General features: G+C 33.6%; 1 protein-coding gene across 1 annotated transcript; it reads right to left on the bottom strand.

The window, feature by feature from the left end:
• Window positions 1–5,617: 5,617 nt before the first annotated feature.
• Window positions 5,618–15,580, bottom strand: LOC145319955 (galactoside alpha-(1,2)-fucosyltransferase 2-like). Its single transcript, XM_080162354.1, has 15 exons — window positions 15,418–15,580; window positions 15,050–15,144; window positions 14,539–14,615; window positions 12,306–12,367; window positions 12,165–12,227; window positions 11,996–12,051; window positions 10,758–10,802; window positions 10,391–10,480; window positions 9,989–10,109; window positions 9,048–9,191; window positions 8,257–8,306; window positions 7,613–7,750; window positions 6,851–6,886; window positions 6,076–6,136; window positions 5,618–5,839 (listed from the first exon to the last, which is right to left on the bottom strand). The coding sequence occupies exons 1-15, from the start codon at window positions 15,507–15,509 to the stop codon at window positions 5,791–5,793; spliced, it is 1,179 nt and encodes a 392-aa protein (XP_080018480.1). The 5' UTR covers window positions 15,510–15,580; the 3' UTR covers window positions 5,618–5,790.
• Between the last annotated feature and the right edge of the window lie 528 nt (window positions 15,581–16,108).

Genomic DNA, 16,108 nt, shown 5'->3' with positions numbered 1-16,108 from the left:
ATATTCTACCAATAAAAGAATTTTAGTTGCAAATACCTCTAGATACGTGTACAAATATGCAGCCTCTTTCTGAAAATTAATAGAAAACTAAAGCATGGATACTTACATGTAAACGCTCTGTTTGATCAACAATCAACGGACGGAAGCCAGGACTTCCCGTCGAGGTTTCCAAGCCCACAGGCACACTTCTTCCAGTAATCCGATCCTCAGTGGCAGACAAACAGTGTACAGCAAACAGGCCAATTCTGGACCTCACTTCTGCTGGAGTCGATGGACTAGCAGAGGGAGCCTAAAACAAAAGGAAAACATTAAAGTCTTGATCTAACATTTAAACCCCAAGGAGAAACGTACGGCACGAGCAAACTCTTAACTTTCCCAGAGGGAAATAATATTAGGTTGCTACTTAAGATTTTAGTAAATGTTAACTGGTATCTCAACTTAATTGCGGTAACCGAGCGGATTTCTCCGGCGACATAAAACGACGACAAACGGTGAGCGATATATATGGAAGAGCCGAAAGTCAACGTTGAGGAAGTGAGAATAGGACAGAACAACCCTGCCCCAACATGATGCTTTATTAGACAAATCGGGTGGCTAGAAGAAAAAAAAATTATACAAAACAAAAAAAAAAAGAAATATACAACAGAAGAAAACTCACCTGTGTATCCGACAGAATATCATCAATCTCAGAGGACGCGGCTTCATACATGGTGTCCGACGGCTCCGCAGTTGGCGACATAGCCCCAGCTCTAGTCCTGTTGGTCCTGTTACTGCAGTGGAGAAGCTCAATGGTCCTGACGCCTATGTTTCGGAGGCGCGTACATACATCTCTTATCCAGCGAGCCAGCGACCTGTCTGAGGTGTTGTCAATACGTGTAAGAGTCTCAAGCCCTACAGCGCCGAAGAAGACCACTATAAGAGCACATGAAAACAAGCCAAAACCCAACAACATGTTAATTAAGCCATCCATGTTGAAGGTGTCCAGACTCGTCTTCTGGTCTCTCCCCAACTCGGCAGACCCAGAATCACCTCCGGCAACATCGTCACCAATGTCACCGCAGGAGTTCTGCATCACCGAATTGAGGAGAGACCAGATGATTTGTATCGTTCTACTAAGCATCAGTGAGAGATGCTCGTTGCCGAACATCTCCCCTTGATCCCTTTCGGACTCTACAGTACTTGTGCCCCCATAGTCATCGACATCAGCAAGGCTTGGCATCCCAGACTGGTCGCTGTACACTGAACTCGAGTCGTCTAAGGAGTTTTCAAGAAACGAGGAATTGGCAAGAGTGGCCGCAGCCGCCCTCATTGATTCCTCGAATCTTTCCTTAATATTCTGATGCGCGTCCAGGCTGTCAGGCACATACATTATGAGCGAATGTAAATTTAAAATAGAGGACTAGTGATTCTGAAAGGCAATATAGTAAAGTTAATTTTATGAAAAAGACTGTACACACGAATTCTTTTGTATTTCAAGCAACTATGGTTGAACCTCCTAACCATTAAACTTTGATTTATCATCTAACAGTAAAATTCTTTAAGTTAAAGAATATGTAATTAATTTTACATGATTCAACGCTTGAAAATAGCTATCGTTAAGCTATTCAAACATTAAAACTTTGTTTTATTAGATTCAATTAAGTTAAAGAATATGTAATTAATTTTACATGATTCAACGCTTAAAAATAGCTATCGCTGAGCTATCAAAAACATATTCATTATGATGTATCAAGCAATTAAAAACTTATGTACTAGCTAAATCTGAATATCTTCAATGATGTTTTAAAAACACTTTAGATAAAGCTAGCTAAATATAATTTTTGTAAGCGACCATTTTTTTTATATAATATGGTTGAGTTACTCGTAACGTAAATAATCTATCAATTAACGTCATTATAATTGAATTAAGTAAAAAGAAAATCTTATTTTAAAACCTATAGTAAAATTGTTTTAGAAGATTTGAATCAGGACTCAAATAAGTTTTGATTATACAAAGGGAACGCTGTAATCAAAAGTTAAAACGAGTAGAATGATGGAATATATCTGTGTCATTATAAGTTTTGTTTACGATGAACGAATTTAACTTTTGCAGACGGAAAACGTAAACAAAACAAGGTACGTCAATTTACTTGCTGACTCAGATATGTCCTATCAAAACTACAAATATTATATAGAACAAAATTGTCATATATTGAAGATGTACCCATATTGCTTCAAACCCACTTTCGTTTAAAAATACAGTGATAAAGGTCTTATCGACGAAGAAAAATAAGATTCTTGGGTCTTAAATAATGGCTAACGAATGCAATAATGAGCACATCAACAATCTATAACATAAAAACATTCATATAAAACAAACGGGTTACTATATTTTATCACTTTTATATAAATTCTCTTGGAATTTAGCGGTAAAATTAAACACTCGAACGCAAGCTCCGCTCGCAAAGACAATTATTATATAAATGAGCATAATTACTGGGCCGCCAGCTTTTTATAACCTCGCTCAAATCCAACCCCTATCACTTTTGACCGCCCAAACATAAACAAAGGGTTGACAACTTATTGTTACGTAAAATTTAATTACGGACGTCAAACGATATATTTTATAGATATTAAGTTTAAAAGGTACACTTAATAGCGACGTAATGTAAGATATTAGTCTTTAAAATGATTAAAATTTATTCATGTTAGAAATAACATAAATACAGCTAATACCAACAATGGTATAAACCATATGTACATATACAAAATATACAAACAAAGGGTTACCAACTTTTGTTAGTAAAATCTTATATTTTTACATATATACGAGTAATGTAACCAAAGAAAATAATACGATATGTAAATACTAATTGTACTTATACATTTTTATATAAAATATTGTTTATATTCAGGAAACAGTTATATTTAACAGAAATAGATATAACTAACCAATCCATTATAGGTCTATCTGTAACGAAAGAATTTCTAGAATATCCCAGGGATAAAAGGATTAATAAAAGATTATTAAAACTTCTTTTGTTTAGATTACCATAGCCAGGATACCCCAAGGAACCGGTTGGAGCACGCGCACTAACTCTTTTTAGGATCTACCATGGACCAGCCTGGAGATAACCTAGATGTTCATGGAGTATTGGAGCCCTACCACCACCCTACCTTGGACGGATTGCGGTTGTGTTCCTGTCAACACCTTGACACAATAGACGAGAACAACAACATCATCACCACACCTGAGTATGATGGATTCTCAGAGAACCTGTCCATCACCATCAGGAATTTCTTGTTAAATTCAGCCCTGAATACCAGAGAAGATAGTAGAGTGGAGACCGATAGTGACACCAGCTCCAGCAGCACACTATCCCTCTCTACCGATGACCTCAACCAACTCTACTATGACCTGGAAAATCACTCAATCACCTTGGACGAGAATGGAAACGAGGTAGCACAAGTGGACGCCCTTGGCTACATATCTACCTCACCCCCAACCTCAACCTACACTTCGAACGAGAGCACTTCACCACCTAGTTCATCATCAGAAGAAGCTGAACTATCCAGAACAACCAAAGCAAAAACATTTATTGATGTGACAAAGTTAGATAAAACTAAACCCCTCAAGAAAAGAATGTATTCTATTTGGGAGGTTTATCATCTTGTATACCCAGCTATGAAGATACGCAAATCATACTTTCTTAATGGAAAGCGTATTTAACTTAGCTTGGAATACATTTATAGTTTATTATATATGCCTATATACTGGGACTACTAAACTTTTTCTTTTTCTCTTTTTTCTTTTTTAACAACTTACCCCCATTGGAGATGCGATCCTCAATTTTCAACTTCTTTGAACGTACATATGAGACTTTTACAGAAATGCTTCGCATCCACAACTATCTATCTATGCTTGATATAAAATCAACACTATATAGATCATATTATGAACCTTTGATTGACACGTGCCCTGCAATTAACTAGTAGCACTCAGGGGCAAGACACAATTACTTTAGCTAGGCCCAAGGCATTATTTGTATCAATTTATGCATTCATAGGCCTGTCTCTACCTATATGACACCATATATGGGTAACGAAAGCCTATTCATGGTAATCTGTATGTGATTTGCTAATAGTATATGTTTATTAAAGATATTATGTTTATAGTTAATGTAATCATATAAACAACCAGTACATATATGTATGCCTACAACTATGCCTGATTTACGTCACATATTAACACACAGATATTTAATTGCACAGACAAACACTAAAATCCTGGTCCAGAGCTAATGTTATAGCATGTACCTCTTGAATTTATTCAGTTATTTACTAACTCTCCTACCATCAACTTCTCTTTCTGGCTTTAAAAGGTAATGACTTAGTTGTTTGGCATGCATTGTAGTTTAAATTTAGGCCCCTTAGTACTTAGCATGAATTGAGCTCAGGCCTTATGTTAGAAATCTAACACTTAGCACAATTCACTGCTTGGGACTTAGGGCACATTTCTGTCCTACTCTACTTATAATTTTAACACTTATCCTGTAAATATTTCCATACTTAACTTATGCACTTGTGATATAAATACACTTTATAAAAACATTTTCCTTCCTTAATACTCAATATACTTATATGATTCCGATCGAATATCAAAACCAACCATTTATTCTTAGGTTAAAGCAACATAATACTTCGCGTGGGTCTTTTGTTGAGCTTCCACCAGCTCAACCAAATTCGTATTATACTTGTGGGAATAGAGGGTTAAGCATTCTAAATAAGCGAACCGACGATGAGAATGTCTATGTGTATTGCATTAAAATTAGGTTTTAGTAGTACTCATAGAAGAGCGGTCTCCATACCTAAATATGGACAAACGCCCCATTCGCACACACACTTTTAGGGAAACAGCCAACTTCTGTGCTTTACCTTGTGGCCATCCCATGCTCCCATTTATAAAAAAATTTATGACAAAACAAATTAACACGAAGGGAACTTTTCTTTTTAAATTCCAAATAACTTTAAGAGGGGAGAGTCGAATTTAATAACCCAATTTATTATTTTAGATTTGAAAAGAAAGAGTAAAAAAAAAATTTTCAGTTATAAAAATTAAGAATTTTTTTTTTTTTTTTTGGGGGGGGGGGGTTTTCTAGGGGCGATTTATCTTTGGAGGGTGGTAGTACCATAGACGTCCAAGGGGGGGGGGGGGTAATTGGGCGATTACCCCCCCCCCCATTTAAAATTTACCCCTACCCTGGGGGTGCCGTAGGCACCCCCAACCATGTAGGAGAGGGTATTTACCCCCCCCCAAACAATTTTTGGGGGGTAAATACCCCTCCCCAAAATAAAAAATCTCTAATAAAAAAAATTTTTGCGCGCTTCGCGCGCATTTTTATTACTACATATTTAATAAAATTTAAATTATCCCCCCCCAAAAATTTTACCCCGGGGGTAAATTTTGGGGTGGGTAAACTAAATTTACCCCTGCCAACAGATTTCAGGGGGGGTTATTACCCCCCCTAAGCAAATTTTACCCCCGAGGTAAAAATTTGGGGGGGGGGTAAAAAAAATTTGCGGCGCGCTTCGCGCGCCATTTTACCCCCCCCCAAAATAAAAAGCTTGGACGCCCCTGGGTAGTACCCTCCCCCAAAATAGTTATAAACCTTCCCGGGACATATGAGAATTTACCCTGTTAAGGAGAACCTGATCGGTTCAGCGGTTAGCGAGATCCTTCGGTACAGACACACAAACAGACAAACACAAACACAACATTTAGTATAAGGATAACAAAATTTGAACATAATTTTAAAATTTATCAACATCTACAAAAGTCCACTTAGATATGCTCGCCTCTCTGAAAAAAAAAGTTTTTAATTTCCAATTTCTGAAATGATATATTAAGTACCTTAGCTACTCTATAACCTCGTATGTCAATACATAATTATGAAATATATTACTCAAATATTGTAAAAGTTAGAAAATAGCAAGACCTTAAGCTTTTTTAAAAATGGAGAACCCAATCGGTTCAGTTGTTTTAAAGATCTTTTGACCAGCAAAGCATTACTACTTTAAAAATTGGATACGATTTACCTTATTTCTTGATGATCAGGAGGTGGGTTCTTGTAGAAATTATCAGGATATATAGCTGGACCTTTCAAAACATTTAATTAAACATTCATAAATAGCGAAGCACAGATATTAATAACAATTCTAAAATATCAATAGAAAAGTCAAACAAACAAAGTGACTAAGTAAGTTCTCTATATTCTTAAAAACGCCTTTCTAAAAAATCAGCCATCTATTTTAAAAAGTAGGGGTGTAAATCACATTTATCACGCAAAAATTAAATTAGAAAAAAATTACATTATTGTATTTTCAACAGGAGCAAAAAAAATCATTTTTCACTTCTCGTTACAGTGGTTGGGTTTATGTGGTTTTCTTTTTAATCTGAATTGACCAAGGGAGGGAGAGGACATTGGGCTGTTTATTACACTATAGTCCCCAAGCTTGAATGATAACATTTTCTTATACGTGGGCTTAACAATTTTGGGGACTTAAAAAGAAATTTGATTTGTTGGTTTATTAAGTTGAGTATTCAAATGTTTTAACCACTAATTGTAATCTAGAGATGGGGTTATTTTGTGTATTATCATTGAGGATGTAAATCAATTTACCAGCCATTGTCTTATCCCTTTTGTTCCCTGGAATTGACCAGTTTAATCTTCATGTCTCTAAATTCTTTCTCTTAGTGCAAGTTCGTTCAATCTTTCTACTTTAATTATTTTTTGGAGGGGGGGGGGGGTGGGTCGGATGGGTTAAACACGCCCCCCCCCCCCTTAGACGACCTTGTTAAGTTTTAACTGACCTTGTGATAGCAAAGCTCCCCACATTCCAAAAGTTCCTATAAACATTATTGGATTCACAATATTGTTATTTGAAATATTTCGTACATTTGATACAAATATTTTATTTGGATTCTTTATTTTTAAGTAATAATATCAATTTTTCAAAAACGCTTTTTTTTGGCCTTTTTTTAAAACCTATCCATCGCTAAGACCCGACATTGATAATTTTTTTTTATAGATAAGAAGAAAGTAATAATTTGTATGCTGCCTTTATATGCGGCATAAAGTCGACATAAAGCATTAAAATTCCTTGTTGACAGAATAACAGCTTTTTTTACAGTCATGTGGTCCAGAAATGCTTCATGTAAAAGCACGGGTCATATTCATCCATATTAACTCAGTGTAAGATGCATTCTTACCATACCTTACCTCAAAGGGCGGGATTCTCCTTCGATTTTTAGGTAATCATATAGAGAATCCAGAGCATCATACACTTGTAATGAAACACCCAAAGATATTAGGTTGATTAATATCTAACAGAAAACCAACCCTTTGATTGCACAACAATTGTCTGAGAAGTCCTAACTGTGCATGGTAATGAGTTGTGCCTAATTATGGGCCAAGGCATCCCTCCCCTACACTTACTATTTATGTGGCGCACATTACATAGCAGAAGAAGAACTGTTTTTAACCCCTGTAGTTATGGCGCGGTGTCCGGCCAAGATTTGAACCTTTCACCTCTCCGAAGAATGTGTTGAGCCACAGTCTCGGGTTATTCTTACCATAAGTATTGATATTTGCCTCACATTGAGCAAGGATAGAGAAATCAATGGCTGTTGCATCTAATTCTTCAGTTTTTATATCTATTTCATTGTTGATAATCTTCATTAGCTCAGGATCTATGTTATCTGTATTCTTGGCTGAAATAAGATAATTGTTTAGTATCTATTAAAATAGTTGGGTATAGTCCCTTTCATGGCAACGCTCCTTAAGGGGCGTTTCTTCGTTTATTTTACAGTAGCTTTTCTCCTGTTTTTAGCCCCTGCGGTGGGCTCTAATCCTGCGGGGCCAATTGCCTAACCCTGTGGGGCAATCATCTAAACCAATATAACCTAAAATAACCTATCAAAAGCCATTTTAAAAATACGACGAATCGCCCCTTAAGGAGCGTTGCCACGAAAGGGACTATTCCCAAATAGTTTTTTATATAACAATAGTTAATTCGTTTGATACACAATAATCCTCTAACAAGCAAATAAAAAAAATATAACAACAAATAATCAAATGGCGAACTTTTAATTTTATATGCAATTTTTGTCAAAGCAGACTAGAGTTTCTTTTTCTTACCGGTTCAAAACTAGTTTTGTCAATGCAGAAAGAAATAATTTAGATTCTGACCTCAGACCTGTCTATGTTATAAAGATACCTAAGTATGTAGCAGGACTGAATAAAATGTCGTCTTCAGCAAACATTTCTCTGAACAATAAAAAATATGTATTTCAGAATTCAGAGGTGGGATTTAATAGTTATTTCTCGCATCGTATTATAAGCAGTTTTTCGCGGATATAGAGTGTACAATTATAAGATTAAAACCAGTTTTTTTTAGCCCTGTTCATTTTTATATTCGTAAAAAGCTGGATATAATACGATGCTAGACATAGTTTTTTCGTATGGATGAGAACCGGTTCCTATCCACCGGATTCGAATAAATACGAGAAAATAGTTTCTTTAGGTCTATAAGAGAAGTAATGCCGCGACAATAAACAGTATCACGGCATTTTCGTATTTGAAGTGACCAAGTTAGAATAAAAATAAATGCAAATAAGTAAATTTTTCTTTAAAATTCATTTATTTTTATTCTAACTAATTGTTTACTGTCCTTATTTGTTTACTTTTCTGGCTATATAAATGTCTTTGGCTGGTTTTATACGGTTTTACCCTCGCGCTCACCTAGAGGGGATAAGAGAAAAGCAACTAGTATGAGGCTACTTCTTTACATGTTAAACAATATTGCAATCTATCACTACTAAGCTTTGAAAAATATAGTCTGAAGCGATTAAGCTTCAAATTTAAACCAGTTCTTTGGATACCTAAAAAAATTTTGAATATAGACTTCCATCTGTTTTTTGTTGTTGTAAAGGGTTGATTTCCCAAAGGCCTAAAGGCGGCTGAGCGCGGCTGCCGAGCCATGATAGTTATTCTATGATAATGTTTAACCTGCTGGCTTCAATATCATCACTAACAACCAGGAAGGCTGCGCTGTCATGTTGCTGTTTCATTCTTGTAATAGCTTCTGCAAAATATTCCATATCTACTCGTTTGCCCCCATAAGCTTTCAAATGGGATGGATAATCACCCAACCTAAAAATAAATATTATTAGCAGCGATGCTACTCTATAAGTTTTCGTTTCTGTCTGTCCTCTCTTATCTTCATTAATATGCATAAACAGTTTACATTAGCATCCGAAGTGTGCAAACATGTCAAAAGTTATTTGTAAAAAAGAAACTGATTCTCAACATAGGTGGATTCTTTTTAAAAAATTAGGATCGCTGAATCGACTATGGTAGCCAGATGACCAAAATTGTTTTTTTTTGTAAAAAATCCTCTAAAATCATACAAAATATCTACATAATTAAATAAATATTATGTTAATAACTCTTCTATGATTTTAGAACACTTTTAGGGTATATCTTTAATTTTATTGATAAAAGGATTGCATTTAATTAGTCTGATTGCAAGCATAAGTTATGAGAATACAATATAACATATATAATTTTGTATTACAATAAATAGCAATCAATTAGGCACCACCAAAATAATCATCATGCTTGCTGTGTTTATGAAAACAGGACAGCCATTTAGGTTGAATATATCAAAAAAATATGATTTTCAAGTCTTGATATTTTTAAAACTACCTTGTAGAAAATTAACATTCTTTCAAATATATGTCCTATAGATGTAGTTTAAACTATTGAACAGAAAAAAGTATGCAGTTCACTAAATTCAAGTTTTAATGCAATTCGTGCATTAGTGCAAAAAAATTTTGTAACCTGCTTAGTATACCCTATTCAGCGATGCCTGATTTTTTAAGAACCCACTTCAGATCTATATATTTCCAGCCAATTTCCTAATAAACGAGTCATTAGATATATAATACCTGTTATGTACACAAACAACTTTCTTAGCGTCTTTTTTTAGTCTCGCCCATTGGATTACTGTAGCTCCTAACTTTTGGATTCTTGGCTTTAGTTTGAATGTCTGCTTAAATTTGTCTAGATCTAAAAATACTAGATTTAACAATATATCTATGTTTATATTTACAAACTAATATTGTTTAAGAAACGAACTATTTGCCCTATTATATGATGTAGTAAGGATTTAAAATTCCAGTGAAAACTGAACCGATCGAGTTCTCCATTTTTTGAGCGCTTTACATAGTTTCCAGTATGGTTTTAGGCAACATTATTCTTAGATTTAATTCACTGGAGCATTTAGGATACTTTCAGCTTATTCCATATCCTTCAAATATTCAGAAAAGTGATGGATTAATAAACGATACCTGATTTATATAAATGAAGATAGTTAGGATATGCAGGCGTATACACAACATAACCATGAGTGTATGAATGGGGTTCAGTTAAATACTTCTCTAAAAAAAAACAAGAATATTACTTTGCAAAAGTTTCCTTATATAAAAGTAACAGGATGTCTAATAGTCTGTCTGACTGTTTGTGAGCTTCTTTTGTATCGAAGGGTCTCGCTTCCTGCTAAACCTATATGGTTCTCCTTGTATGAAATGCCTAAAATTTGTGTGATTTTTTTAAATAAGCTATTAATCAATTACAATTGAGGTGGTTTAAATTTACGGGCAAACCGACGAACGAACATGGTGAGTTACATATTAGCTTCGCTACTAAAAATATTACCTAAAGGTATTAAGTTTTTACCGCAAATATTACAATAGATTTCCTCTAAACAAAACAAATATTATAAAAAAAATAACTCATTGGCTGGCAGCGTCACAAAACAAGGATGACAACATCCATAAAAGCGAAGCACTGAAACGGTAGGACAAACGGACGTTAACACTTGTATAGTTTCAGAACTGAATAATCCTAATATAAATGTATAAGAGTCAAAGCAAAATTGTGAGTAAATTTGTTAAAAAACTGCTTGATACAGGATAATGTTTATGGACATACTTACATTTTTAGGACTTGATTATAGAGTTGCTTCGTTTATTACATTATACTTTGTTGTCCCAGGAATCAATATACCAAAAATCAGATCAATCGGATAATTAGATCACATAAAAATTTGATGTTAAAAAAGTAAAAAAATCATCATGTTTAAAATGGACGTACGGACATTTTGGTAATGATTATAGAGTTGCTACGCTTTCTAAATCGTACCTAACTGCTAAAGGAATCACCATGCAAAATTTGAAATCGATAGGACAATTCTAACATGCCTAAATTAACGAAAAAAGCTATCCGTTACGGACGGACGTACGGACCGACGGACGGACGGACCGACCCTAATTATAGAAAAGCTTCGCTTTTAAAAAGTACCTTTAGGCACTAATACGTATAAGAAAGATCATAAATGAGAGGGATGGGGTAAGGTTAAGTTAGGTTACATTGGAAAATTTTTATTTTGGCACTGCAGGGATTAGGCAATGGGTGGGAAATATCAGTATCATTTAATTGTATTCAAAATTGAGAATTGGGTTTAATCCCTCTCGTGGCAACGCCAACGACTCATAAGGGGGTTTCCTCGTATTTTCTAATTGGCTATTAATAGGTGATTTTAGGTTAGGTTATATTTGGTTAGGTGATTGCCCCCCATGGTTAGGCAATATGCCCCGAAGGGTTAGAGCCCCCATCAGGGGCTAGAGAATGGAAAAAAGCTTCTGTGAAAATACGAAGAAACACCCTTAAGAGATGTTGCGGACTATACCCGACAATTTGGACTGGCATACGAGGAAAGGGCCATCATATTATCTGATTAAGCATGTCTCCAGCTACATTACTATAAAAAAAGTTAAACAATTATACCTACATAATTTTGAAAGCCTAAATTCTAATTCGATAGACAGTCGGGGCTGGACAGTAATTCTTTTTTAAAAGACGTCCTTGCACTTAAAGACATCAACAACACTTACCCACTGACTTCAGATGATGTGGCATACTAAAAACTTTCTGTAACTTTGATATTAGTCTAAAAAAATTTAAGCAACAATAAAACAAAACCCAGCTATAAATCCTATTATATAAAGTAGTAGAATTATTTTCATTCATGCAAGTTTAAGATAAAAAATAAACTATTCTAACCTGTAAGTAAAAGCTGGTTGAAGATTAATTTTGGCTGACAATGATACAACACTCGCATAGGAACTACAAACAAAAACATCTTTTTATCAATATTACAGTTGCTATGCTTGAACAAGAATATGTTATTGTTATAAATGTTACCTCATTAAATTTCCAAGTCTGCCATTATTAAAATCAATCAGGATACTTGCACATTTTTCATCCTAAAATCATCTTAAGAACATTAGCTTTATAATTGGGGTTTGTGTGCTGGCAAATGGCCTAAAACCACACCAATGCACATAGAAAATGTTTGTTATGAATATTCAATAATTTACTGCAGGGTGTTTTTATTTAATGGAACAAAAGTATTGCTTAATTTAACCCATTTACCATTGACATAAATTAATAATCAATATATTATTTTCTTAATTAATGTTGGGCATTTTGTATCGGTAAAAAACATTGAATCGTTTTCAACAAAGTATGCCATAAAAAAGTTTTTCCAAAGTGCCTAATTTTTAAAGATTAATGGACTATGACCAATTTATAGGAATGTTTAAAAGTTCGCACGTTTTTAAATTTCAAATTGCACGGCTTTTCTTAATAGTAGAAAAATTTTATGCGTACCCTTAAAATCATCATAAACTCTAGTTTATGGAAATGCATGTATAATTTTATCATATTTGTGCTATTTTGCGAGCTAGGTTGAAAAATGTGAGAAAGATTTAATATTTCAGTTTTAATTCGGTCGGAACATTTTACCACGTTGCTTGTAAATTACACGTTGCATAGGAATGGTTCTTATATATCCAAAAAAAGAATCTATGACAATTCCAACGATATGCATAATATTGTTCTACAATTAAAACTAGCCGCGCAATTTGAATTTTAAAAATTAAAAAATTAAAAGTTTTGCACACCCTTTAAATTGGTCAGAGTCCATTAATCTTAAAAAATTAGGCACTTTGGCAAAACAGGTTTTTAAGGCATAATTTGTTGAAAACTATTGAATGTTTTTTTCTGATACAAAATGCCCCATGTCTTTGAAGAATATGAGATATTGATTATTAATTTATGTCAGTGATACGTGGTAATGATATCAAGGCCGAAATGAATTTTGTAATCTACCATTGCATTTTTGCCTCTCTTGGTAATGATACCATTAAGGCCGATACGGTTTTTGTAATGTACCATTCCACTTTTAAGAGAGGCGAAACTGGAATGGTGGTTTACTCTTTCGATATTGAAATAATAGAAATCATTACTATTTTTATATTATGTTAGTTGTAAAAATGCATAAGATATGTATAATTATAAAAATTTTATGTAAAATTGAAAACAATAACTATTATATACAATACTATTATGTTGATTTAATAAAGGAAATCAATGTTTATGAATACGCTGTATGTTTCGCCTCTTTTGAAAGTGGAATGGTACATTACAAAAATCATATCGGCCATTATGATATAATTAAATTATCAAATATAATGGATAATTTAGTATAAATTTAATAGATGTATTTTTTTCAATTTGTAGGTGTATAATTGATGAATCATAAATTAAATGGATGTATTTCTGTCAATATGTAGGTGTATAATTGACAGCAAAACTGTGAATATGACAGTGCAATAACTGTATTTTTGTCATACCCCCTAAAAATGCAGGTGTGAATTTGACAGTAAAACTGTGTTTATGACAGTATTATCACTGTATTTTTGCTAGTGGTAAATCTGCCATGTACCCGGATGAATTAAGCAAAACTTTTGTTCCATTAATTTTTTTTATTTCAATATGTCTGTTTATTCGTCCGTCAATCCCTAATGTTAACTCGACTACTTTTCCAGAAAGACGGTTGAAATGTAAAGATTCACTATACCAATCCAGTATATAATCAACTTGGTTCGTCGGTCTGGATGTCACGCTTACAAAATAAAGATATTAAAACATACATTAGTGTTTATTTTTAATTCTCCATCTAACATCATTTTGCCCGTATTGCCATTCATTAATTTATGTGTTTCGCTTCTAAAATAGATGTTGTCGTCCTTTTATTAAATTGTGCCTAAGCTTGTTCTAAAGTGCCTTATAATATCATCAATGTTTAAAAAATAATATATGTTACAGTAGATTTTGCACCGTTGGGGTTCATAAAAATTACACAAAAACAAGGATGACAATATCTAAAAAAGCAAAAATCTGAAACTATTACAAAGTGGCTACGCTTTCTGAATCATACCTAATCACCATGCAAAGTTTGAAACCGTTAGGGCAATATTGACATGTCTAAATTAACGAAAATAGCTAATATATATGTAGTTACCTAACCGTTACGGACGGACTGACCCTATTTATAGGAAAACTTCGCTTTAATCAACAATGAAAAAGTTACCATAATTTTACAAGATTTTTCGTTGTTTTGTTGCATTTTTATGTCTTCTGTTGTTATGCATGGTGAATTTTCACTTCCTGAAAAAAATTCTTAAAATAAGGGCTCGGCAGCCGCCTGTAAGGCTTAGAGAAATCAACCTTTTTATAATATGAAAAATTAGATGGAAGTCTAAACCTGACCCAAATATGACAATCACTCTTCCAAAAAATTTAAAGTTTAACGGGTTTAAATTTGATGCTTAGTCGCGGCTGCCAAGCCCTGCTTATAATTACTGGTTAATTGTCTTACATTTTATTATTTTATTCGTAATTTTAAACACAAAGCTTTCTTATAAATAGGGTTGGTTCATACGTTCTCATGTAACGGATAGTTCTTATACTTAATTTAGGTAGTTTATAAATGTCCCATCGATTGATAAAGTGGCATGATGATTCCTGTAACAGTTGGGCACGTTAGCAACTCTACAAGAAAGTCCGTAGGTCCAATCAAAACACAATAATTTTACTCCTACCTATTTCCTCTAAAATATTTAAAATTGAAAATTCTTCATCTTGTATAGGTTTTTGAAGATATCTCTTTATTTCTGACCTCAAGCTTCCCTTCTTGCTAAAATTTTAAAAAATTACTAGCTTTTATTGAAAGCCAAAAAAAATCTTTAAGATAACAAGGTCAATCAAAATCAAAGTGTATTGTTTAAATAAGAACAATTAATTCAATAGCAAGATTAAAACAAAATAATAAACAAAATATAAGTAAAAAACTAGAAAAAAATCAAACATAAAATTTTGTAAATATGAAGCAAAGGGGTGTTTGGAACGGGCCTTTGGGCCTAAACAACAGAAAAATGGCAATAATATGATATAATAAATATTGTTTTACCTTGATAGATAATTTTCCATACATTTTGAATTTTTACTATTAATATTAAGAAAATTGAAAACAAAAAGAAATATGCTTATTTTGTTACACATTCTAACTGTATATATTTAAAACTCTATACAACCATCATAGTCTTGAATGTACTAAACTATTTTGTATGTGGTTTTAGTAATTTTACTAATTTCACTTTGGTTGAAAAACCGCAAAAAAGGACTTTTCTCAGCGTAGCTTTACTTTACATATACAATTTTTTAGACGTTATGGTAATCCTTATAATGAAGAAAAAAAATCTGTATGTTTGTACCGAAGGAGCTCACTAACTGCTGATCCGATACTTTTCTCATTTTCAGTGCAACTTCTCATAAGTCCTGAGCAGGTTTATAACTATTTTCTGGGGAGTGTACCACCACCCTCCCACGATAAATCGCCCATAAAATGATCCTCCCTTACTAATATGCCTCTAAAAGTAGAGCCGCTAATCAAATAATAAAGTAGACGATGTCTGTTAATTTATTAGGCATTAAAATGGTTAGATCTATATCAGAAGAAAGAACAATATCTCTGTCTAAAATCTGCCTGGATAAGCAAAGATATCCCTAACCAATATACATAGTGTGGATATATAGAAGAGGGAAAATTGGTTGATAATTTAGTTTACTAATACAGACCTACTTTATTGGTCAGTTCATTC

Source organism: Acartia tonsa, chromosome 5 (assembly GCF_053477335.1).
Source record: "Acartia tonsa isolate MP-2025a chromosome 5, ASM5347733v1, whole genome shotgun sequence".
NCBI lineage: Eukaryota > Metazoa > Arthropoda > Copepoda > Calanoida > Acartiidae > Acartia > Acartia tonsa.
The sequence above is the reverse complement of the archived record's forward strand: the minus strand, read 5'-3'. Positions and strand labels throughout refer to the sequence as shown.

What these genes read in the sequence shown, in the direction of transcription:
- LOC145319955 (XM_080162354.1), bottom strand. Translation starts at nt 15,509, where the DNA reads ATGTGTAACAAAATAAGCATATTTCTTTTTGTTTTCAATTTTCTTAAT. An exon ending in CAACCAGCTTTTACTTACAG is followed by an intron (nt 12,052 to 12,164) that starts GTTAGAATAGTT and finishes AAATTTTTTTAG; the next exon opens with ACTAATATCAAAGTTACAGA. An exon ending in TCTTCATTTATATAAATCAG is followed by an intron (nt 10,110 to 10,390) that starts GTATCGTTTATT and finishes TAGTATTTTTAG; the next exon opens with ATCTAGACAAATTTAAGCAG.